General features: G+C 36.6%; 1 protein-coding gene across 1 annotated transcript in view; it reads right to left on the bottom strand.

Moving 5' to 3' along the window:
- Positions 1 to 26,542, bottom strand: part of CNBD1 (cyclic nucleotide binding domain containing 1) — a 62,138-nt gene that overhangs the window by 16,684 nt on the left and 18,912 nt on the right. Inside the window, exons 4-6 of the mRNA XM_067290012.1 lie at positions 15,519 to 15,583; positions 15,274 to 15,408; positions 12,128 to 12,260 (exon numbers count right to left, since the gene is read on the bottom strand). Coding sequence (XP_067146113.1) covers positions 12,128 to 12,260; positions 15,274 to 15,408; positions 15,519 to 15,583 — 333 coding nt within the window. The remainder of the gene's footprint in view (positions 1 to 12,127; positions 12,261 to 15,273; positions 15,409 to 15,518; positions 15,584 to 26,542) is intronic.

The following is a 26,542-nucleotide window of genomic DNA, read 5'->3' as shown; positions in this document are numbered from 1 at the left end:
AAGGAAGGGACTGAATGTGGGACTACCCCACGTTTGAGAGGTCTTCTGCCAAAAAACTGTCCTGTTGAGAGCATGCACAGAGGGTCACCTTCTCCCGTGGCTATGCCTTTATAAGGGATTCTTCTCTATAAATCTGTATAATAGAATCTGTATAACTACTGAAAGATAAGGTTTTCTAAGGCTTAAATCTGCTTTTCTAAGTCAGAAATCAAAGAGCCATCGCTTAGTCAATGATCAAAAACAAGTGATCCAATAAATAAAAGAAGAGAATGAAGTTTTTAATTTGTCTTGACTTAATCACTATAAATAGTAAAAAATCAGTTGATGAACTGTGTAAATACAGTAATTGCATCTAGGAATTGGTGAAGGCGAAGTGCATAAAAGTACTTTTGGTGTCTGTGAAAGACTCATTTCCTAACATTGGTCCACTTAATCTCAGCATTTCAGGTTTTTTCATGTCAAGAAAAGTAGAACCCATCTTCAGCAGACCTTCATCAATGATAAGACTTTTTGCCTGCTTTGTTCTATAAATATAATCTTAGGCACTGAAATGATTTATTTACTTACATGTGATGAACTAAATGTACTTTCAATAAACATGTATGTCTGTTTGGTCCATGAACTTTTCTGAGCCTTTAGATTCATTCTGCGAGGTGCCCAACACCATATACAGAGCCCAGGCTGTTGGGTATGTTCTGAGAAAGCCTGCTGGAGTGAATACCTGGAATCGCATATGAGGATAAACACTTAAATGCTTTCAGTAATGAATAAACCTTGCATTGACCTCTGTGAACCGCAGCTACAGAGCAAGTATCTAAAAGGTCTCAAGACTCTTTTCCCATGCACATGACAAGGCAGCATGGCCTTTGCTACACAATTTAATGAAAAAGTTTCTTCAAAGTAGAAAATGCACATCTATAAAAAGGGTCCTTTCAGTTCATCATGAAAATATTATTGAAAGTTATCTTAATGTATTTCTGAGTGATGTATTGCAAGGACAAGTAAATTATAAGTGGCTTATGAGCTGTTTTTGATATAATAGTCTAATGTGTATATATTACATAAACTTTTCTGCCTTTTTTATTATGTCACTGTTTAAAGATTGAAACTATAAAATAATCCCTTTTGGGGATTAAAGTTCTTTCTTGAACAAGCAGCCATATCTCTTCAATGTTGCACAGAGCATTAATCATATAATCTTCACAATGTTCATTATTGAATTTAGCATTTCCTCAGTCTACTAGCTTAGGTGAAAATTAGTTGCATGATACTTTCAGACTCTCAGGTGTTCTTTTTAAAAATGATAAATAAATTGCCAGTCATTAAAAAGATGCCATAGGAAAAAAAAAAAAAAGTTTTGAGGCTGGAGTACATCATGTTGATGTAAAGGGGAAGCTTGTACTTTTCTTATTTTTGCCATTGGTGGCCATGATAGCCTGCCATACAAATTAATTTGTTTCTAAAGACAGCAGTGCAAAGACTCTGATGTTTCCAGGTCATTTACAGTGGTCTAGCAAGAAGAGATAACAAGAGAACAAAAAATAATAGTCATGGTACAATTACCACCCCTTTCATGGGAAAAAATGAAAGTGTTATTGTTTGAAAATTATCTGATTTTCAATAAACATTGAATTAATCACTCCGAAAGCAAATATAGTAGATATTACATATATACAATACATAAAGAAATAATCAGTGGGTGGTATAGAGCTGTTTTCTACAAATCATTGTATTACATACATTTAGAAGATGAAATATACTTTTTCTTTTCAATCAACACCAAATGTCAGCACCACAAAAAATATAATGGGAAGAATGTGTTTGTTCCACTCGGTTGTTATTCCATGGAAGCATCATTAATCAGATTTATAAGGCCTTCAGCAAAAACAGCAATACACTAGATCATTACTGACAGCAGTTTTTTAAATCCTAGAACAGTGAACATGCGAAATTTTAATACTGGTCATTTCTCAATTCTGTGATGATAGACTGAAATCTGTGTTGCCATTTGTTTGATTTCCCTGGCAACCACAAATTGATATATTATTACAAGTGTTTCTGAATTAACATTTGTAGTCTACTACCTTCAGCTGCATTATACTAACATTCTGTTTCAAACCAATGGAAATTGTTTGAACAAATCAGTGTGCGGAAGAGAGTTTGTTGATCTACCAGGCAATGGTTTAGCTGAAATTACAGGAAGATTACATTAAACAGAAAGATGTGATTTCTAAAATTTGTTTAAAACAGGGAGACCAATCAGCTTTGGAAGTAAACTTGTCAAAGGATAGGATAAATGCCCTATCATTTTAGAGGAAGACTGAACTTTTTTTTACTAGAAAAATATTTTCAGTGCAACCACTTGTTCTTGGCCTTGATTATGGAATACTAGAAGAAAATGCTAAGGCTGTTTTACGTAGGAAGTCAGAATAAACACACTGAAAAGTCTTAAGCAGCTCTCAAACAGAAATTAGTTGCAGTTTCCATGGTTAATATTTGCCCACAAATATTCTATCAGAAAGGTATAACACAGCATTGTCCTCTTTATTCAGAGAACAAACCACCCTTGCTTTTGATCGTATAAATGGTTCCACGTGTGCAGATGACTTTGCTGTACAGTCTCAGAGAAACCACTGATGCTCTAGGTAAACTAAGGAGCTACAGCTTACAGAGAAATTATGCAGGATCAGGTCTCTAATGAGAATTTTCTGCTCTTCTTCTTTACCAATTAATCACACTGCAGTGGACTGAGCAGGTGAGATTCTTCCTAACTGAAATCAATAGAGCTATACAAGACATTAAGCTAACCCAGGATGTTTAAAATTCTCTAAGAAATCTTCTGTGGCCTGGTTTGTGTATCTTCTGAATATAGAATAAAAAAAACCACCAGATTATACACGTATTTTTAAGGAAGAGGAAATATTAAAAAAGCACGACAAAGATTTACAACCATTTGTGACTGGAGACAAAATTCAGCAGAATAGTCACATCTGTATAGCTAGCGTTAAGACCATCAAGATGTAAATAATAAAGTGATGTAATTTGTCCCTAAATGTGATCAATAAACTGGTATAATTATCCTGAGGTTTATAAAACATTTGCTGTGTTACAAAGTCCAGAATTTAGCTCTCTGGCTTCCAGAGATTGTTTACTGTACATGAAATAAAATATGCTGTTACTAGATATAATTTGAGTAGCCAGCAACTTAATTCGGTTGAAAATAATGAGTCTATGTCTCCTTTTCTTCCTAAGAAACCTGAAATAAATTAAATGGTCACATATAGGAAAATCTTATCTGATTTTCTATATTGATCTCGGTGTGCTCCACTGTGTTGTACATATATTTATTATATAGGATCTTAATAATTAAATAAAGCCAACAAAAAAGAAGTGTTATTTTAGTGAAAATATTTACATGATAAAAAAAATTGCTAAGGGAAATTATTCTAATTTTTGATAAAGGTAGATGGCAGAGATTCCATGTCTGGTACTACACATTCCAGTGGTTCCTTTTTAAAAAGCAAGCAGGCAGGAGTAAGGATCCATTCCATCATTAATATAACAAGGTGACCTAACAGAGTATCAAAGATAGAAAAACCCTTTAAAGAAAAATCAGTTCAGAAAAGAACAGAAAATCAGTGAAGCATTGGAACTACTAAAATGTTCTTTAAACTTTTCTCTCAAAGCAAGAGATGCGTATTACATTCTAGTTTCCAACTATTACTAAGATGAAATAGAAAAGAAGGCACCTGACATTTCAAATGGCTGCCCACAGGAAAACTCTGATGTTCAAGAAAGTTAAACAGAATTAGAGTGGTATTGGTAGTGCCCTAGTCAAATGTAGCCTTACAGAGAATGTAGGGATACCGAGCCACATACATAATGACCTAGATAATAGGAAATTTAAGGAAAGAGATTCCACTCCACTTTCCTTGTGAAGGTATAAGCCAAGCACAAAGGGACACATCTCTCTTACTGAGGATTCAAGGCAAATGAAAGCCCCTTAATCCAAAATACAGAGACTCAAAAGCTACTGAATTCTGAGGTTCCCAACAGTCCGTTGAGACTTCAGTTTTCATATTCATGCTCCTAGACATCTACAGTTCTTTCTCAGCTTTGACAGCACAGACCAACCAACCCAAGTTTCATTCCTAAAATCCTTTGATATTTACAAAGTTGTCATTTACTTTCATCTCTCTTGAGAAGCTTAAATCCAATAGATAACCTCAAATCCTGATGACTTCACTGCACTCCACACAAAATATCATGGCAGTTGCTTTCTTTCACCTTTCACCACTGCCACTGCCTAGCTGTTTGCATATATAAACAGGGCCACATAATTCCGTCCAGTTACTCCTGAGCACAGTAAAGGACATCAAATTATAATATAGCTCCTGAAATAAGTCTCCAGTCCTGGGTAGGAAGAATAAGCAATGAAGTCTCTAGTTTTTCCCTTGATACAGTGTTCTTACAGTGTTAATTGCTCTCAGTGATTAAAAAGTATTTTATTTGTCATTACAATTTGTCTGGCTTCAGCTTCCTGCTCTTTTGCTTTCTTCACTTGATTAATGCATCTTTTTTATTCAGTTTTGGTATGTGCACATGAAGGTAGAGAAGTTCATACACTTCTGATCCTTTCTAAAATCAAGGACAAAGAAAGTTACAGGAAAAATGGTTCTGTCAATAAGCACAATGACAATAATTATTTCCTTGGCTGCTGGCTCTCAGTTTGAAATGATCAGAAACCTTGTTTTGTTTCATACCCCAAATGTTGGTACAAAAGCATGAAAGAAGACACAAAGGATCACTTTATTGATGCCTCCCTCGGGATCACCTCCACTCACACAGAGACAATGGTAAAATTGCCCGTGGAGAAAAAGAACTACAAAAAAATAACATGGAACAGAATGAAAAATCACAAAAATGTAAAGAGAAAGCATGGATAAATGTATTCTTTTTATACGGAGAGAATCATTTGAAATACTCAGTGACAAGCAGGCCAATAACATCCTTTATATTGCGCAAAATGATGCTGGCACCAAAAATATAATTTGTTGCCAGTAAAACAGACAACTGTAGGAGAAGCAAGTTTTAACCAATGTAGAACAGAGATGACAGGCAAATGGAATCTACAGATTACTCATTGAGCAAGGTCCCACAGAAATCCACAGTTTCAACCATATCTGTAAAAGGTATTTTACTAAATCTCTTTGTCATCTAAATTACATACATGGATAGATTCCTAGGCAGTCACTTAAGGCTAGCCAGCTTGAGATCCATTAATAATTACTTAAAAAAGAAAGTAAGGAAAAGCACCTGATAGATAAGATTCGACTTCAACTGTCGCACCCATGAAAGTGTGGGGCTATGATTCCTTTATAGAATTGGGGATCAAATCATTTCCTGACTGGGAAAGTAGAAATTTAATGAATAACAAAAGCAGACTATGGCTATATACGTCTTTTAAATAAAACAGACATTTTGTGTGCTATGTGTACTGAGCTGACTCAATATGCCAAAGAAATAGGTATGCAGTGAAAACAATTCAGGAGGTGGTAAAACTGTCCCCAGAGTAATGAATACAATTCTATTTTACATTTCTTGTAAGACAATTTTCATTAAGAAGCCTATTATTATCAAACCTTTGAGTGCTTATTTAAATTTCATTTAAGCTGCAGAATCATTTCATAGTGGAGATAATCTCAAACCAACAGCGCTCAGTACTTCAAAATTGTTGACCTGCAGATTTTTCACACTCATCCTTATCTGTATTATAGATCTGAATCAGCATAACAGAAAAAAGAAGAAACCAGAGCATGCCTGAAGAAGTAGAAGTACATACTTTTGTAAATAGAAATGAAGAAGAAACTTCTTTTTGTAATCTTTGATTTGCTGTGTTAATCACTAGAAGTCTTACGCCATTATGCACTTCCATCCAAGTTAACATGCAAGCAAGGGGGCAAAATTAAAAAATAATATTTATGGATTAGACTTTTTAAAGAGCTCAGGTCTGACAACTACCATTTCGCTGTCAAACATCTTTTCAGCTAAGTTCAGCTCCAATGGTTCCTTCTGTTCTCTCCCAACTAGAAGTTCTCTGTGGGAGCTGTTAACGGCTGTGACTTTTGTTAAAACCCACCCTTGTTTGTTTACGGCAGTAGCCACAATGTGCTAACTGGTTCTTCCAGACACGCAAAGGGCTAGTCTTAGCCCTGAGGAGCTCACATGTCAAGAACAGACATGTAGACAGAAACTGGGGAAAAGGCAGGCTCTGGAGGGTGCTTATACGAGCTAATTATAATCACTTTGGACACTGTGACAGAAAGGACACTGTATTCAGACTGTGTTTAAGCCTAAGATTTGAATCACTGAGTATACTGAATTTCCAGTATTGCAACCAGAAGCAGGTGTTGGGCATGGTACTTAACACCACCACAGCTAATACTAAGCTCCACCTTTGGTGTTTTACCCTTCATACCAACCGTTTCTGGGAGAGAGACATAACCCATTTTCAGCTGACAACACATGCTGTTAGCCCTCACGGAGAAGGAACTGGGGAGGAAAGCTTCAGCTAGCTCTGCTCTAAGCTGCGAAGCAAAAATATTGGTAGCTCCTGTCTCCCAGTTGAATCCAGAGCCTTAATCACAGAAATGCACTTCCTTCCTTCTGCTCATAGAAGGCAGGACCAGGAAGCACCCTCAAAGCATTTATAGGTGCCTGTCATCTTCCATTAAGGAGTTAATTCTTTTCTCATCCAGAAACTGAGAACTAGCACCTAAAAGCACCAGGAACAGTTTACTAAGTTGTCTTTGAGGCTATTGATTCACAATATAGTGGCTTTGTTACCAAAAGGCCCAGACAAAAAAGAGTCTCGGGCGGGGGGGGGGGGGGGGTGGGAATGGGAGACCTGTTACCAGCTCGGACAAGAAGGAGTCTCAGCAGGAGCCTCAGTCAAACATACCCAAGGACACCGGTGTAGCTGGGACTGATACATCCTGAGAAAGTACAGATAAACCAGCAGAAGCCAGCTGGAGCCAAGACTAGGACTAAGATAGCTTTTCTCAAACAAGGAAGCAGGCCAAGTTGAGACCATGTATGGAAAAGTAGAGCAAAGTTCATGGCAAGATGCTGAGTGATACCTCTTCTGACACCACTAGGGACCACCAGAGACCCCCAGAGACTCAGACCGCATGTGTAATGATTATGTAAATGTAGTAATTAGTTCTAGGAAATAAAATTAATATGTATAATAATTCCTGGAAATTTAATGCATATGTATATGATAGAGCAATATAAACTTTAGATGATGTGACACACGGTGTGCACGTTGGGTGGAGCTATCCCCCGTGTACCCGGCGCTGTAAAGAGAATGCCTGCTTCTTAATGCTACATTGGTGTTAAGGAGTTTTTCTCCCGATTTTGGTGACAGCTTCAGCAATAAGGCCATCCAAAACTGCTCATGCCTATGTTAATCAGTCAACCAGCTGTGTCAATGCAACTATGGGACTCCACTGATGATGACTGACTCAATCCCAGTTAAAACTAACTTTTTATTTTTGCAGATTTCTTTTAACTTAAATCGTGTCAGTACCCTTGCTTACAATAGGGCCCATACACAGTTACACTAGCACAACTGAGTGAACAGTGAATGCAGCATGGGGCAAGAGCCTTTTAAACCAGCTTTGTCATGAAAACTAGCACACTGGGAAACTCAGCTGTGACTCACCTCCCTTTTGAACAGCATATTAATGCTTATCAGCATTAGCATCTCTGGCTGTAAGCCCCTTTAAAGATCTCAAGACATAGCTGACAAGGCGTTGTGACAAACATGGTAAGGGTGGAAGTGTTATTGCAGTGAATGAACCGAGGGGCCTCATGAATTTTATCAGCAAAGAACACTTGACTTCTTTATCTTATAGTTGCATTGATGAGGGGACCTGAAATTACAAATAGAACCTATGAATTCCATGATGGAATTGGACTTCTCCAGAAATCAGCCTTTGTTATTCTCTATAAAGGATCTTTCTATTTTAATTTGAGAAAACAGAGGTGCTCAAAAATTAGGGGCACAGTCCTAGACCACACAGAATGATTTACCATTTGTTTAAAGGATCCAGAATTTCACCCTATTTCTTTAAAGTTCATTTTCATCAAAACACTATTTAACTATTTGGCATTAGCTACATATGTACATATAGGTGTTATGCAGAATTTATGCTAATATCAGTCAATTAAAAAGAAGTCATTGCAATCTACTATCATGAGGTTAAATTACTTACCTGGGAGGTACTCAATAAAAAACCTGTCCCAATTAAGCAGAGTATACTGCAATAATATTTTACATTTATATAGCACCTTACATTTGGCTTTTGACCAATTAGGCTGAGAGAGCAATGTGAAATCACAGCAGGCCCCTTTGAAAAAGGGCAGCAGCTAACTGTCAAGTTGCTCTACTTCACAGTGGGAAACTTTTTACAATGACACTGAGCAAAGTCCTAATCTCACAAAATGTAACAGGAATTCTCCAATTTTTGGAGATAAACAACAGAACCGCTCCACTGATATCAGTGGGCTACAGCCCACTGTGTTCAATAACCTCACGATTTTAGCCAGAAATTGTATTTCTTTTGTCTGAGTACAACCTACAGTACCTACGGTGAGGATGAAAGCCAAATTGTTCTAACTCTGCCTCAAATTTCAAGGGTCAATAAATATTTTAAACCTGCTGTTTAAACTAGTTACAAATCTCCTCCAGTAGAATCCAAAGCTTTTCTGGCTGTATTCTGTGTACCGTTTCATTAAAATCCCTTGAAAAGACTGTGCCTTTGCCAAAAATGTATCCTGTCCCGCCTTTGTAGTGTAAAAACTTCAGGACTTTCCCAATTCATTCATTGAAAGGTAGTAAATATTAGGACCTAATTCTCAAGGAAACTAATCCCCCAATCTTTATCTGTAGATCTGTGTGCTTACTTTATTGCTCTGTGCCTCTGTGAAATGAGATAATAATGACAGCCATGATTTTAAAGATGCTTGACTACACAGAAGAATGTTTTACATGTAGTTATGGAGTTGTTCAACAGTAAAGGTATTTGGGGGATTGTTTCGTCAATAAAGTATGCTGTCTACCAGGAATATATGTAACAAAGAATCGTCCCATTTCATTATTTTTGCATTTCTAAATCACAGAAAAACTCGATGACCTCAGCTATAATGGCAAGGGTTAATGACTGTGGTCAGTAAACTGAAGTCACTGCAGGTGTGAGGTTTAACTGAGAGGCAGATGCACAAAGACAGCAGGTAGAGATGGAAATTAGGTTAGAAAAGGAACAGAACAAGGTGAATGCAGAATTCTGTAACCTAAATAAACCATACACACTTAAAATGTACTTGCCAACGCTCCATTCTTTGTAAGTGATGTCAAGTGGTTAGTATTTTACAAGAAGCTCGTGATTTTGCAGTATGCGTTCTCTAATCTGTGTGAGCATTTCTCCCCATTTATCTGCTTTCTTGCAGAAAAATCTACTTTTGCTTATGAGAACTGAGAATATGCACACATTTGCAAGCTGCTGTTTGACATGCACAAGGGGGTATTTTTGCTTGTACCCAAGACAAACTAATGATTATATAAGGCACTTGCTGAGCTTCTAGCAGGAAATTTAGCCCATTGTTCACATACTGTTGATATTAGTCATCTAATGGGAAAGGCCAAGTGCTTCAATCGCAACTCCTTCTCAGTACAATTTTATGGTGTACCTTTCCAGAGGGAAAAAAATATTATGTTAATAGGAAGACCTGCAACCATAGCAAGATAGGAGGACTGGGGTTGAGACTGTTGTTGCAGCATTGCTGAGCCCTAGTGGTAGGAAGCAGTTTGTACTGGAAGCCAAAGGCAACCTTTGCGCAAGGTTTTGCAACAATATTAGAAAAGTCTGGTTGAAATCAGTGCCCACCCTGCTTAGCTGGAAAGGCCTTTGAGGATGCTGATGTGGACTGTTAAAAGCATATGTAAAGACTAAAAAAAAGTTTTAAAAATGTATGCAACAACAGAGCTATTTTACTTGCTCAAGTATGTCTTAGTTCTCCTTTAAATCTCTGTATTAGCCTATCTTCATTTTAAGGTAGACCTGCCTAGGTAACCTTTTCCTATAGTTTCATAGCTGTAGAGGCATGGATAGAAACTGTCTTGCAAAGCTGCTTACTGTAACATGACTAGAAACATTATGTTTTTGCTTGACCCTGCACATAATAATTGTTTGGTTATGCATTAAAAGCCTCGTTCCCCCCACACACAGAGGAGCCCAGAGATGCAACAGTGTTGGGGGGGAACCCCAATAACCCAGTCTGAAAAATGAGCCCCTACCCTGGGCTGCCCCAGGGCTGCCCCAGGGGAGCATCATCCCCACGGGCCGTGGTGAGACTCGTCCCCATGGGTCAGCGGGAGAGGCTCACCGGAGCACCCCACAGCCTGGGGGGTCACTGCCTGCAGGTCTGGGACTCATTATGGGATGCCAGGAAGAGCAGTTTGGGATTGTACAAAACTGATTATACGATGTTTAGGGGAGGAACCAAAGGCAGGGGAAGGGAGGGATCAAGGTGGTTTGGGGAGGAACAAGCATGAGAAACAGAGGGATAAGGGGTTTGTGTTTGTGTGGGTGCTGTATTTTCTCTCTGTATTGACCGGTGTGGCCAGCCGTGTGTATATGTATATACATGTGTCTGTGCATGCCTGTTGGGAATACCTGCTCTGCCTTGCTGCTGGCTGGGCCTGGGGGCTTGGAGCTGCGGCAGCCTCACGTCTACTGGGCTACCGGATTCAGCGACTCCTAAGAGTACTAATGTTTTTTTCATAAGCCATATTTTTAGCTAAATGAACTCTTCTTTCATCTTAGCATGCCACTTTCTGGAGCAATCAGGATTTATTTTGCTGGCCATTAGAACTAAAAGTGAGGCTGTTATCTGATGATCAGCTACTGGATTAAAGAGCGATAAGTGGTTTAAGTTTAGTCAAATGGAGTATGAAATCCATGCAGAGTGCACCGCACAACATCCTTGGGTAGAGAAGAGGCATGATCTTGAAGGAAGGCTTGGAAAAGCCTTAAAATGTGTGGAGAACCAGGAGGAAAAGCAAGGAGTATTGGAGTAATGTGGTTAACTCCGGCTTGTTTGCAAAATAAAATTTTACTCTCATTTTTTCACCATGATTATTGCTGATTTATTACTGATTGCAATTACAAACCAAAATTAATAACCTCACTTGCCACTATAAAGAGAGTACCTGATGGATAAGACCAAGCATGAGTGCTATTACAAATGCTTTTCATCCCTACAAACTATGTGCAGCCCTGAGTCCGACAAATTATTGAAGACATCCTTTGCAGAGCTTCCTTTCTCTGCTATATAAATAAGAGTAGAGAAAAAAAAATAAAGTAAATCGTATGTCTGTAATCTAAACAAGTTTTCTTTGATCAATGACGCTGATCAGTGGTATCTACATCTAGCTGAACTTAACTGGCTTATTTAGGCAATTGCATGTCCCAAAACTAATAGAAGCCTTTTTAAAACATTACTGCAATAAGCTCACCCAATAAAGTAATTATATAAATCAAATTAAGGGGAAAACAGGATAAAGATTTCTAATGAGGTTATATTGCATATTCTATATAGAATTTAGATGACTTTCTAAAGATCATCTATTATCACCTAATAATTCAGAGTCTGAATGTACACAGAGATTTTGATACATCATAGAGGGCATCATTTAATGCTATGCATAGGATAATAATCATTTTAAACAACTAATTAATCAAAAGCTTATGATAATGTTTCTGCTTTTTCATTTCAGTGTGGATTATAGATATAATTCACTCCAGTACTAGCTAGCTGATTAAAAGTTTCATTGTTTTCTTATGAACTAAATAAAAGGCAATCTTGCTTAATTATGTCTGTGTGGATATTTGAAATGGAGATAGAATGAAAAATAACTGAAAAAATAGTGTAAGGAAACAAACACTTATAGGAATTCCTCTTTAATTATTTACAATGTATTATTTAGTGTAGATGCACACAAAAATGACTTTGTTTTGTGAAGTTACATGTTAACCAAAAAAACAGAATGAGACTAACCAACCATGGCCTGCAGGAAACTGTCTCCACTGCAAATGAGGTGCTAACTGGAGTATATACAGCTGTGGCCAGTCATGATAATATGAGCAGTTCCGAATTAATTCTTCCTTAGCAACTCGTTCGTGCTTAGCCACTTCCTGAAAGATGTTCAGTAGTTACAGTAGACAACACGTGAAGGAAATAGAAAAGGGCTAGCATTAAAAAAAAAAAAAAAGCAATAAAGAAAATGCAATATTTGCTTATTTAAAATTCTGTAGAACAAAGAAAGTTTTCAGAAGTATCAAGTTGATCATTAAGAGTTTTTATGAGAGCACAGCCAAAAATACTAACCGTTAGTAATTATAACCTGAGAAATTCTGATTTAAAGTTTGTATTCCTAATTGCAAACTGCTTTGGGGGCTTTTTCTCAGTGAAGAATAGCATAATCTAAAATCCTGTTCCTGCTGCATAAATTAAATACAAAAGTCAATCTTGTCAGTCTCAACCTAGAGGAGCTGATCCTTTGAAGTGTTCAGACTCTGTTTAGCAATTCAAAAACAGCTGACTTAAGAAGCAACAAATTGATGCCTGAAAGGGGTGTCACATTCAGGGTATGTAACCACAGGGTTTTTTTTAAGTGGCTTCATATTGAGATCTTTTAAACACGACAATGTTATTTATGATACCCCAGAGTCACCTGTCAGTACAGAGGGTTTCTTCTTGAGTTGAGAAATTTTACAATCTAATATTAAGAAAAGTGAGTCAAAGAACAGAAAGTGTTATATCATAGAAAATAGATTATTTTACAGGATGGTATGAAATGGTAGGAAATGAAGTCTCTCTATCAGGCATTGCCTTATCTTTTAGCACATAACAATTTCTGGTAGTCAAAAGAGAAAAAAAAAAGTCTAAAAATGATAAATAGAACATACAGAAAGTTAGAAAAGGAAAAAATTCAATGTCTTAAAAAGCATGAGGTTTATCTCAAAGAAAGTTTTTCTTCAGTCCCTCAGTCTCAATTATTGATATAAAATTAATTTCCATGTACTCTGGAAGGTCACCAACTCCTATTTTTCTGTTTTCCTTCTTTAGAAATGACTATATTATAATTTCTGTACCTTCTTTTATGCAAGTATATCACTGCTTTTCCAAAGTCCACCGATTAAGTTTTTAGCCTATCCAATGAAATACTGCACTGTACATATTAATGGATAGTAGTCATTATCAGAAAACTTATAGTATCTTTTCTGAGATATCCTAGTGCTTTTAGAAGACCATATTCACCTTCTGTATAAAGAGAATTACAAAATCATAAGATGAAGCCAACTTTTGGAATGGATTTTTCTGCCTCAGTGTAATCTTGAGAAGTCAACTCACTTCTCTCAGGACTTATCACAGAAAGTCCCTCAGAAACCTGATAAGAGCAATATGCTATGTGATACCCTCACTCAGCCTCACCAGCCAGTGTAGCTAGGAGAGGTTCAGTAGTTGTGTTTCCAGCTTCAAGGAGAAAAAGGACTTGCACCATTTTCTGTGCTGTGTCCCAATTTGACTAAGGATCGAGCTCAAGATCAGTTCTTTTCTTCTTTAAAACAAAAATAAAGAAGCACTCTGAGTTAAACTAAAACCTGAAAATTCACTCAACTTGGAAGACTCCTTAACTGGTACACAATTTGAATAGCCACTTTAGCACAGACACATCTGTTGGGATATCCCTAGCCAAAGACAGAGACTGACTGAAGTTGTCTCCCTTTTTCTGAGCTGCCACTTTGTTGAGTCCACCTGTGCAATCTAGTGGAGACTAAGTTATTTTGCTGTGCACACAAAAACAGGATATATACTGTGTACTTGAACAGAATTTCCCAAGTGAGCCATTGATATTTTGTGGTTATTGGTCTTAATTCATCTGGTATTTGAACATGTGAATGTTTCTATTGTGCAATAATTCAGCTTGAAAAAAAAATAGTGCCTAGTAACCCATGACTAAGAGGTATATTTTCCTATTTAGCACAAATAATTTAAAAGGTTATTATTATATACAGATTTTTTCATCGTTTCAGAGCTTGGGGGTTTTTTTTGTTGTTTTGTTTTTTTTTTCCCCAATTGGCCTTTCACTGTGAGGAATCTGAAGGTTTTTGAATTTGGATCTGCGAGTCTAAAGCTTAAAGTCCTGTGTTGGGATGTACCAACTCAAATCCGAAATGAAATGTCACTGCGAACACATCTGAAATTCCAGGACAACATTCAGTGATGCTTTTTCTCCTGAGATCAATTTTGGAAATTCCTGCTTTCCCCCAGCCCTTCCTGCTTGACCCAAGTGTCATGTCACGTTTGCCTTCTCCTTACACTCGTGCCAGTACAAATGCTTATGAGACTGTGCTGATACCTGGGTGACTTAACTGGAAAAAAGTAGGGAAGGTGGAAGAAGGAAGGGAGGGGAGGGGAGGGGAGGGGAGGGGAGGGGAGGGGAGGGGAGGGATCTCTGTGTTTTAAATTTAACTTTGCTGCCAGTGAAAAAGTGCAAGGAATTATACTCTAAATAAGAGAGTTCATGAGTTCAAGCTTAGCTGGGGAATGAGGAACAACTAGCAAACCTTTCAGCCAACCTTTCTTAGCACTCCATAAAACATTAATTTTTCATGTCTTTTGCTTAGCCACAGGTAGGAACATTACTGCTAATTTTCAGCTTAAGTTAAAATCTACAGAGACCTTGAGTTTTTAGTGCTTGAGCTGGCACTTGACAATTTGTGAGGTGTCAGGTGAGTACTGATGAGGTTGAGAACTAGGTGTTGTCTTGTTAATGTGCTTGGCAGGGAAGCAGAGCAAATTCACAGCAGAAACAGCCTGTAATAATCTATGGATGAGGATACAAGTTGCATATATCCATTTAAGTTTTGATCTCAGAGTGGATGATGGCTTTCAAAGGTCAGGATACAGCAGTTTAAACCTCGATTTAGGGGTTTAATGTTGTGAAGAGGAGGAAGGTTATGCTGGGTTTAGCAGTCTAAATGTAACTGGAAGGAAATTAGGTGGGTTGAATCTGACACTTTAGGTGGAAGTACTCAAAACAAAAAATAATTACATTACAGAGTTATTTAAGTGTGCAGATGAACTATATACAAGAGAAAATTACTTAAAAGGTCATAAACCCATAATATTATTGCAGTTTACCTCTCTGACTCTCAGATAATCCAAACAAGAAATTTTAAGAATTTCACAGTCTTCTTCTGTAATGATAGATAAGCGGATTTTCTGCATTTTTGATGGGAGAGTTTCCAGAGTTCCAAAACAGCTTCCTTTGACAAGCTACCAAAAATAAACAAATAAAAATATAAATACCACACATAATTTTCTCTCCTTATGTGTAAAACAGGCAAACAATAAAATTAGAAGATTTTTATTTTGCAGCTACTTACTTTGAGAACTTCGTGTGTGACCAAATATTTTGATGTAGTTCCTTGTTCTGTGTCTACGTACAGACCTGTATTACTTTTGGAAAGCACAGTCAAGTAATAACTGATATTTTATGCATTAAACATGTAATCATGTGGCAATTAGGGATGGTGATATTATACCAGAATAGTATGGTAATAAAGTTCAATTTGACACAGTGTTTGGTAAACAACCTCTGTGCAGGATCTCCTTGCAAATGTTTTCCCTCATGAATATCTCCCTGCCTAATAGAAGATAGCTGGAAGAATATATGGAAGGGTTCATGAAAGACAGAATCTATCAGAGACACCAGAGACAATTCACCACATCCAAGACTGATATAAATCAGAACATTTTCACAGTTTATATCATATAGTTTATATCAGTTTACATCATTTATATCACTATCTGCACTGAAGTAGCCAAAATAAAATATCTACCATTTTCATTTAAATGACAAATAAGCAACAAGCAGAAATACAGAGTGAAGTTATCAGGTTTTCTAACTTATATCAAAGCAAGTAAATAATACAAATTGCAGGAAGTATTCAAAAACAATGCTGCAAAATATTCTAACTTCTCTGCTATTGACATCTTCTGATTTTTCCTTGAATTATACTTTTAAGGTTTGTCTCCATTATTGTTTTAGCGCAGATCAGAAGCACGCTTTGGAAGATATTCTCCTGATCTTCCTCACTTAGCATATTTCAGATCGTATTGCAGAGCAATCTTGGGAGATATAAACTTTCATCCTTTTAGATGAAATTAAACTGGAACATCAGATACTCCAAGAAAGCCCGTGATATACTCCATCTGCTGTTGAGCATCAGTCCATCAGACCCAGCAGAACTAATACGAAAGTAAAGCCCTAAAATCTGCATAGTGTATGTTGGGTTGTCAGCTGTTTCACTGTGCAGGTGTGCTTTGGGGTTACACTGTGTGCTTACACACTTTTAGACATAATAAAGTACAGTAACGTGTTTCCTGAAATGACTATTTCACTCAAATCTACAAATCTCAACCCATCCTACAGCCACCAATGCTGCAGTCTTCAAGCGCGTGTCAAAACTTTTTAGAGAAGCTCAGCACTGCCAAGGATAGGAACCTCCATCTTCCTTTATTAGATAAATCAGGATTTTTTGGTGCCAGGAAACACTGTTGAACATAATCCTTTTTAAGCTTCACTTTTGCAAGTAATTGTGACACTACAGTGTAACATAGATAACTTTTCTTGAAATGTTTGTATAATTGTCTTTCAGCAGCACTCTTTGTAGTGCTAATTAAATGAGACCACAGCTCATCAAATATCCATGATTCCAGAAAATTACAAATGTAAGTACTGTCAGTGTTCTTATACTGCCATGACATTAGTAGAATAAGCTATTTTTGAATTATAGATCTCACTATTCCCTCATTTTTGTCTCTATCATCAACAAGAATGTTCAAGTAGCAAATGATTTTGGCAGGCAAAACTCAATATTTTCTCTGAAACCAGAGGCTGCATTTTCAATGCTATGTTCACCATAAACTGCAACAATTTCATATTCTCTTAAGTATGAAGATATGGAAATAAGTTGCTTGAGAACTGAGAACATTAAAAAGGAAAACTAAGTGAATCATGATTTTGTTTCTGTTTTCTGCTTTCTCTCCTTTCTCCTTTTAAATGTAGGTAAACTTTAAAACAAAAATCTCATTTTTTTGAGAGAGATTTTATTTTAAAAATTGCCAAGCAAAAATTTTTACATTTCCCAAACGAGTCAGTGGGATTTTAATTCAGTTTGAAAATATCGAAAAGCTTTTATATTGACTTTAATTATATAAAAACATTCACATTTGTTTCAAAAATACGTCTGAAAAATGAAAATTACATTTTAAACATATTTAAGATCAGCTAACATTTTTTCTCATACCTTTTAAAAATCTTTTTCAGATATAAATAATGCTTCTGAAGAAGCAGTTACTTTTGAAGAAGCAAGAGTAATTTTTTTCATTCTATGAATTTATCATTAAATATTAAAAATCTTAATCTGTAGTTATAAACACCATATAGCTATTTTTGGTTTGGTTACTGTTTCACATTTATTGCCCAAATAATAGCACAATAAAACTTGAAGAAAGCAAATTAGATATCACAGGACACTGCATAATCACTTAACAGGCTGTCATGGTTCACAAATTCTTCTTCAGATCCCTCACATAACAGCAAAAAGGGCCTGAAAAGCTTCTCCTGGTAGCGTCAATAGCAAACCTCCTATTGACTATAGCGTTCTGAATCAGGCTGAATATGAACTAGCAAGTATCTGATCACAAGATCTGCAGCCAGGAATGTAAATGAGCATGTGTTAACTGTGTGTGGGTGTCAGAGAGGAAAATGCAACTTGAATTCTATAGCTGGTCTATAAATTTCTCATGAAACTAATTTTTCAACATTTGATGCTTTGAAGAAACACAGAATTATAAACATTATCCAAAAAATTCAGTTTCTCTTCATCTACTCTTGCTCCTTAATTGCCAAAGTGTCTTTCCCTCAAAAATTGAAACCCTTGGTGTTTTCTTCAATCCTCTCTAACTATAAGGGTTATCTTTATTGAATCAAGGAGAGGAAATAATACTTTTGATGTGTATAATAATCTGATCTGATCAACACGGCTTGTGTGCAGAATGCTGGGTATCAATTATTTACAGTAAACAGCATGCAACCAAGCCAAAATCTAGAACATTTAAAAAATATTAATAAAAAAATCACTGTCCCACAAGAACAAGACCCCCACAGACACTCATACTGCCAGGACCGTTACTACAGTTCACAGTTCATCCACCATGTTGTCCGGTTTATCCTTGGGAAGGAAGGCAGCTGGGAATAGGCTGGGTGAATTTGCTGTGGGAATGTGCTCTAGTTTCTGTGGCAACTCAGGGAAGCGCCTGCGCCACACGCTCTTATCCGACACGCAGTGCAGTCAGTTCGGGCATGTGCAGCAAGTCTGTCGCTTCCCTGAAGCACTGGTCCTACTGTGCCTGTGCAGATGGGCCAGACAAGATGCGGCCAGGCTGGCCAGAAATGTTGGAGTAGGTATTACATTATTAGAGAAAGGGATAAAAATTATTTCTGCAGCTACACTTCACTGTTTTCCTTATAGGTCTTTATTTCACAATTTTTTCCAGGTGCTCAGAAATCATAACTTAATGCACAGAGATATATTTCTAGAGTTTTTCCAAAGTGAATTAATCAAAACAGTTCTAACATCTCCCAGAAAAAGCATCTACTATTTAGTACTTTTTTTTCATATAATGACCCTGAATTTCCTCATGTTTTTGTTTTACTTTGGAGTTTCCAAGGATTCAAAGACCTTTCTGAATATGAAAAATCCCTGTGGGCCCCTTCTCTACCACAGAAAGCTGCATCAGCTCCAAAAAGTTCTCTTAAAAAATATCTCATGATCTGTTTACTATTCTCTGAAACAAAAACATATATATATAAAAGGAATTAGAAGAAACAGCTGACATAAGTAAAACTCATCTTTCTGTACCAAAATTTGAAAGCATCAGCTGAGAGGTTAATTAAAGGTTAATTCCACCAGCTGAAATGCTCAGCAAAAGTATACTGTTACTCTTGTAATCATAGCTAAACTGTGACCTGAGAAGAGATTGTAAACAAATTCAGTTACTGACTCCTATCATAGGCTAAATAGCTAATTCAAAGATATTGCATAACTTCAGTTTCAGCTGTTTAATATACTAGAATTTGTTTTATTTTGTCTCACACTTACTTGATGTTTCATGCATCCCATGGATATTTAACCCTATAATGCTTTGCAAGTGGAAATATCTAATTCCTAACATCATGTCCATCCCAAAAGAGGAGGCAATCCAATTTAACTCCCGCAAGCCAGGGAATCAGGATGCAATAATCCTTGCCATCGATGAAATATGCACAGTTGGAAAAGTAGTTACATTTCCTCCCCACTACTCCCGTTAAAATGCTGATCCAGAACAACGTCTGATGGCTAGGAACCTTCTTCTAATTTGCAGTCTAAATTTATATAGGCCAGTATTCATCCCATCTTCTTATATCAATATTGTCCTTCAGCTTATATAGTTCTTCTCCCTGTTTACTCTCCCCTTTCTCTACCCACTGTATTTCTAAAAAGAAGTCATATATCTCACAGACTTTTTTTGGCAGAGAAACCAAACACTTTTAGCCTCCTCTTGTAATACCAGTAAATGAAGACAACATTGTCAAAAAGAAGCTGAATACCTACTTAGGAGGTAAATGCAAAATTCAGAGGCTTATGCATGTGTCTTGTATACCCTTTTTTCAGTCATTTCTTCTTGAGTAGCCCTCTTCTAAAAAAAGGCCAGCCAAACAACCCATTAAATTCGTAGTCTTTCTCTCTCTTTATTCTTCTCCTTCCTACTTACTTTTTCTGTTGCAAATAAAGAAAGGAAAAGAATAGAGGATGGGTGAAAAAATAGGAGGTGGTAAACTGGGAGGTTTATTACTATTTTTAGCTAAAGTATCTAAGAAAACTTTCAAAACAGACTAATTATGAATTCTTTAAAATGTTACTTTCAATAAATTTCACTTTTGTCTTCATTTTCATGTTTTTATAATTTTGGAGTGATCAGTTTCTGTGTATCAGCTTGGCTGATATAAAAGCACATTTCTGAAAAGTAGCTCTCCTACTAGGAAAAAAGCTTAGATGCTCCACCAGCTTCTGCCAAATCCCAGGTAAAATGCAGGATTTTCACTATCCGCAAATAGGGATCCTGAACAGGCATGAAAAATAACACTCAGCCAAGTAGAGTGTGTGTTATGCCCTCTTCTTATTCCCAGTTCTAAGCTGTTAGTTTCAAGCGGAATGATGTCCAAGCACTATTTTCTATAATTAATTACGTCTTTTGCTTTTTTCCCCTTCCCTCCTTTTCCTCAGCATTTTCTCAGTAAATGAGTATGCTACAGCTGTGACTTCTTTTAAATGGCAGCACCTTCCTCAAAAGTCTAAGTTGCAGAAACTGGGTACCTATTGCTCCATGACAGCATCCTCTTCTGAACGAGAAGCAATTATGAGGTTGAAAAAGTTGTCTTATTTGTTATCAAGTACATCCATTTATTGTTTAAGAAAACACTATCAAACAGTAATCAAACACAAAAACTCAAATGTAATAATCTAACATCTGCTGCCAAGTAATTTGATTCAAAGTCCTCAAAGATTTAACAGAATACGCTGGAAGAAAATAAAGCACACATTACTTACCACTGAAAACTTAATATACATTGACAGTGATTCTCTTTAACAGATACCAGCTGCGGTTCTAAAATTTATATAGTTTTGTTGTTTGTAGACAGGAAAATAAGTGATCTATAGTTAATTGTATTGCTTTTTACATTGCAAAATACCATTAAAATACAATGTAAAAGAAGAAATGAGAGAAAATTCCCCACCAAAAAGAAATTCCTAATGGACACTAAAATCAAAGATTCTTATTTTATGGGATGGGATGGAAACATGATGTTTGGAAAAATCTTTGGAAAATACTTGGTGATCATATGTTTTGGCTGCTGTTTTGATTCTCCACTGTAGTAATAGTAATAAATTCAAATTGATTAACATGCACAACTGAAATTCTCCCTTTATTGTTTTAGTAAAGAAACATCAGTAAACAGATTTAATATATGCCAATAAAAAGACATTTTTGTCTTTTACAATAGAAGGCAATAAACAGATTCAAAGTACACTAACACTTTCAGTCTCCCTTAAAAATATATATGTTCAATTCCATGGGTATATTTACCCTACAATGGAGAAAATTTGCAAGGATTTTCAGAATATCTGGCAACACATGGTCACTCTTTATAGTTAGGAGTGGAGTCCTAGAACAAATGGATCCAGATGGCTGTTCTGTCTCTTCCACCTTGCAGGAATACAGAAACCAGACACAGTAAATATGCCTGGAAAGGTCACCCTCACAGGCTGGTCTACAGCTATTCCAGACCTACTGGCATAGCTACTCTTGCACTCCTACTCTTTCCTTCTACACAAAGGGCAGAGAAAATATACCTGGTTAGTAGTTTATCCATCAACCCCAGACTTCTTAGACTTTTCACTTCCACAAATGTGCTCCTATTCAACTGCTTTGGAGGAAGAGTAGGGCTACCCTTCCCCCAGAGAGGGAATAAAAGAGCAGGATCTTGGCATTGTGCAACTCCTTCCTTCCATGCATGTACACTAATAGAAATTCTAACTTTGGTACCCTCCAAGACATCAGGAGAAAGAGTAAAAATTGTTCTTACTGAATAAGAACGAATGTATCATTTCTCTATCTTCTGGCAGATTTAAAAGGGACAGAAAAAGCTGCCACTACCACTTTTCTTTTGAATAAAGAGATGACAAAAGGTATGATATCTTCAAACTGAGGTATTGGTAAATGTGTATGTCTCATATAGCTTCAGAATACAGTGATAAACTGTAAGTTATTAGAGTTTATCCAATGGCAGAACCACTCATATGTGCAATGCTTTAAGATCTGCTCTCCTAAAGTTAATGAATTTATTGTGAAATTTAATTGTTGAATTGCCTGTGGCTAACAGATTTACAGTACTTCCCCAAAATTCTTTTCTGTTCCTTTCTTCCTAATGTAGCTTTATCTTACACAACACACATTTAGGCACCATGTAGCTGGTGAGCTTGACCCACTGTTTAATTAATGTGCATAATAAATCACAAAATGCCACAAGTAGAAAATTGCAGAGCTCTTTAATGTAATAATGATTTTGTATCCTACATCCTCCAACACTGAGAAGAACTAAAATTGACTCTCTCCATATACTAGAAATAATGCCGCCTTCCTTTCTAAATATAAGCCATGTTTACACACACTTCCCCATCAAAATCATCTAGAAGAGAATGTGCAGATTGGGCCGTATGGAGAGGGATCACAGTGGTTCCAGGAGAAGTCAAGCTGGCTCCTCTGAGCCATAGGTGTGGAGCTGGTTTTGTTCCTCCAGAGGTGCTTTTGCCTCCTTGAGACGAGAGCGGGTGCCGCATCCGACCGCCCGGCCAGCCAAGTCCCGAGACCTTCTGCATCTCGCCCTGCTCTGAGCAGCCACAGCAGCACCCACGTGGGGCCCACTGGAGTCCTGACGGCCCCCTGCTTCTCTGGAATGCCTTTAAGCCCGAATGCATTTCACCCCGTAGTAGGGAAATAGTTTCCCAACTGCTCAGCAGGTGCAAAAATCGTATTATGGCATTCAGCCCAGTGCCATAACGCAGATGCAGTTTCAGTTTAGTATTTATCTTGGCTGATGTATTAAAATTACATCCTCAATCACCCTTCATTCACTTCAGTTTCATTCAAGTAGATAAGCTTATAATGTGGTGGTGAAATTACAGGTTTATCCATGATGCATATGTGTGCTGCCAGTGCTGAGTGTGCAGACATCAGAAAGAAGAAATTCATGGTTGGATTTCTCAATAATTTTGCTTGAAGCATGCAACTTGCTCACATTGAAGAGATCCAAAGAGATACAAAGTTTAACAGACTCACATGCTGTTCAATTTATGTGGCATTATTGTCTAAAATTATGAAAATTATGAAAAAGGCCAAGGGTCTATTTGCACTTCATAGTATTAGAAGTTAGAAAAATTAGCAGTTAATTAGTAAACTCAATCCATGTTATTTCAAAAGTATGAAATTTTCTTCATTGAGTATTCTGATTTTAAAAATAATCATGGTTGGAAATAGTTTCAATAGCAACATCATTTTCCAGCCAGAAAGCCCAAATATTAGTTGTGGGTAGTTAATTCTTTTAATCCCAAAATAAGATTTAAAGTCTCTGAAAGACGGAATATTTAAACATCAGAGGAATGATTCTTCCTCATTGTTAGAAGAATAATACATGTGAACACAGGAGAATATTTATATTATTTTTAAATTTCATATTATTTTTTAAATTTATCATACAAATGATAAGCCACATAAGTTTAAGGAATCCTTACTACAATCAGGATTTCAGCATCAGGGAATTTTCTGTAGATACAAAAGTAAAATGTAAATGTCTTGTTTATTTATGATTTCTCTGTATAAAGAGGACCTCATGGCTAATCACTGTATTTGTTTGGAATGTATTTCTAAAAACAGAAGCAAATTAAATGATTTGGCCTCACAATTCATCAGTTTTTATCTAATCAGAGTGCCTTCAACACTGTGTTATATATTCATTTCTATTCTAGTTCATCTAGTTATATTGTATTTGCTCTTTGTTTTTTTTTTCTTTTTCTTGGACACATTCTCATTTTCAATGTTATTTTGTTTAAGCATAAATTGTCCTTCTCTAGCTCAGGTCCTCTCTTTATGAAAAGCCCAGCACACTGAAGAACTGAGTCATAAACTACTGGAGAAGCAGAAATACAGCCCCTGCTGAAGACAACGGGAGTTAAGGCATTCACCAGCTGATCAGATCAATTTCTAAACCTGCAGAAAGTAATAATATTCAATTTATGAATTCACGTGCATTTTTTCTAACAGATTACAACACCGAACTCCCATTTCTCTGCAGGATGTAGAGAGTGGGAAGGAGCTAGGTCTTATTCAAACACAAAATGTCTTAGATAATGGCATAGGCAATACAGAGAATTACAAAGAAAATAAGTTGTTTTCTGTGTCAGTGTTGCCTTCTTTCAAGTGTATTTCTGTAGAAAGTAGTCGTTTAAGTATCTGTCAGTATTTCTTTTAAAAATATCCATTTTCAGGAGGTCACAGCATGGACAGAAGAATTTGCTTCAGGCCAAAACACAGCACACAAGATACTACCAGCCTTAGAATTTAAACAAACAAACAAAAAAAACCCCCAAACACTTCTGTTTTAGCTTAAAGAGAAGGACAAAAAAAGAGATTGTGAAGTTTTCAGAAAAGCATTTTTTCCTACTGAATCTTTTCAGGAATTAGTTTTTGCAAATCTGTGGTCAATATCAACATCTATAAAACTAGATAGTAAAGCTGTACAGCCTTCAGATTATAAATAGCCACTATTTGTTTCTCAATACATTACAAAATGCAGTGCAGAGTCAGTTACCACTATTTCCAGAACTTCCACTCAACTTTTCTTAGACATTCAGAGCATTATGTGTTTGTTTAGCTTCCGAGCATATTGGGGCATCAGTATGGTTTGGAGACTCCCAAGTACTATGCTAACAGAAAATATAAGAAACATTTGTGGCCTAATTTAGCTTTTGAGCCATTTTTTGTTTGTCCATTATCACAGCTTTTGCATCATTTTCAGTCTAACTCACAGATTTTGCTCCTGTCACGGATAGGACAACCCTCAGAAATTTACAAAGAAATATTTTGTAAATATAAAAAAAATTACACAAATTGTAAATATAAATCTGCACAGAAGAATATCTGGTTATAGTTAAAGTACAGAAAAGAAAGGCAGTGATTTCTGGCTTCTCTTTCCAGTTTCACTACAAAATTCCCATCTGACGAAATAATTCAAATCAGAGGCAGGTACACACCTAGTGTACAGTAATCACAATTCAGCAGGGAGACAGGGAAACCTCAATTAATACCTTAAAATCCATAGACAAGCATTTAATGTAGATCAGAAGAAAATGAGTGTCTTCACACTATTCATAAATGTATAATAGCCCTCTTAAAAAAACAAAAAAAGGTAGCTTTCAGATCTAAATCAATGGCAAGGAAATCAAATTCTAGATTCAGTTCCTTGCATGTGCGAAGAAACCAATTCTGAAAAATAAGATCAGCAAAGCAGCTATGAAAAGCAATAGCTTTATTTACTGGAGGCCTTATGTAATGGCTTTCTGCATGAAACAGGTTTGCTTTCTAAGCCATAAATTTGACTTTCCTGTACTCATTGATAATCTAGGTATTTGAGAACAAATAGTCACTCTTCTCATGTGTGTAAATTTCTGACAGCAGAAGTTCCTTTACTCAGAAGTCAAATTCCCATACTAAAAGGCAGGGTGCAAAATATTTCTCCCCTGTTGATAAGTTATTTCTGGGTGGCAGGACACTGAAAGGTAGACATCTTTGTGCCAAAACAGAAGGTCAACAAACAGTGCAGCCTGGGTGGCTATGGCAGAGCGCGTCCGTCTGAACCACAACAGCGAACTTGAGAGCGCGACATTTAGGAAACCATCAGGTGGGAAAAGGCTGGATTAGTAGAGAAGCTGAAAGGCAGATAAACAGAGTGAGGAGTGCCAGAAAGACAGGTATCAGACTTGAAAGATGTTAACAGAAAAACTCTCCAAAGATTTATCATGGGCCCAGTATTGGTATAATACTTCCATTAATAACTTTAGACCAGCTGCTGTGAGCATGCTGATGAAATTTGCTCATAAGACAACACTGAGAGACATCATCAGAAAACAGGAAGATATTATGGAAGAATTACCATGGTATGTTTGAGGGACAGAGTGATGGAGATTAAATAAAATTTAATCATGTTTGAGTATCAATCATAAAAAAAAAAACTTTTATACATAATTAGTGCCCAAAGGAAGGACTGTAATTCCAGCTGATCATAGGAGAATTATGAACTGCTAAAGTAATTTAGCTCTGAAAATGGCAATTTGTTTCTACATGCATCAGGAGAGAGATTTCTGGTGAAGACATGGAAATACTAGTGCCATTATAGCAGGCCTTAATGAGACCTCATCTAGAATGCATGGCTGCTGTGCTCGCCCAGCAGTTCAAGGAGGAGCCAGCCAAAGGGAGGGGCAGGACTATGGGTGCTCTCCTTTAAGACAGAACACTAGAAAAGCTGTATTTGATTAGTCTAGTTTAGGAAAGAAATGGTAAGAGGGATATAGCTATTGTTTATATATACATCTGGGTAAGAATAAAAGATTTAAAAAGCAGTATCTTAGATAAAACACACGTCAGAAATCAATTTGTACAAATTGGCCATTAGTAAAATTAGACAGAAAATTAAAAGTTTCTAATTCTTATAACTCTTTAAAGAACAACTTTCCAGCGAACATAAAAC

The sequence above is a fragment of the Apteryx mantelli genome, chromosome 2 (genome assembly GCF_036417845.1).
Source record: "Apteryx mantelli isolate bAptMan1 chromosome 2, bAptMan1.hap1, whole genome shotgun sequence".
Lineage (NCBI taxonomy): Eukaryota > Metazoa > Chordata > Aves > Apterygiformes > Apterygidae > Apteryx > Apteryx mantelli.
This window is presented reverse-complemented; position numbering and strand designations above follow the sequence as displayed.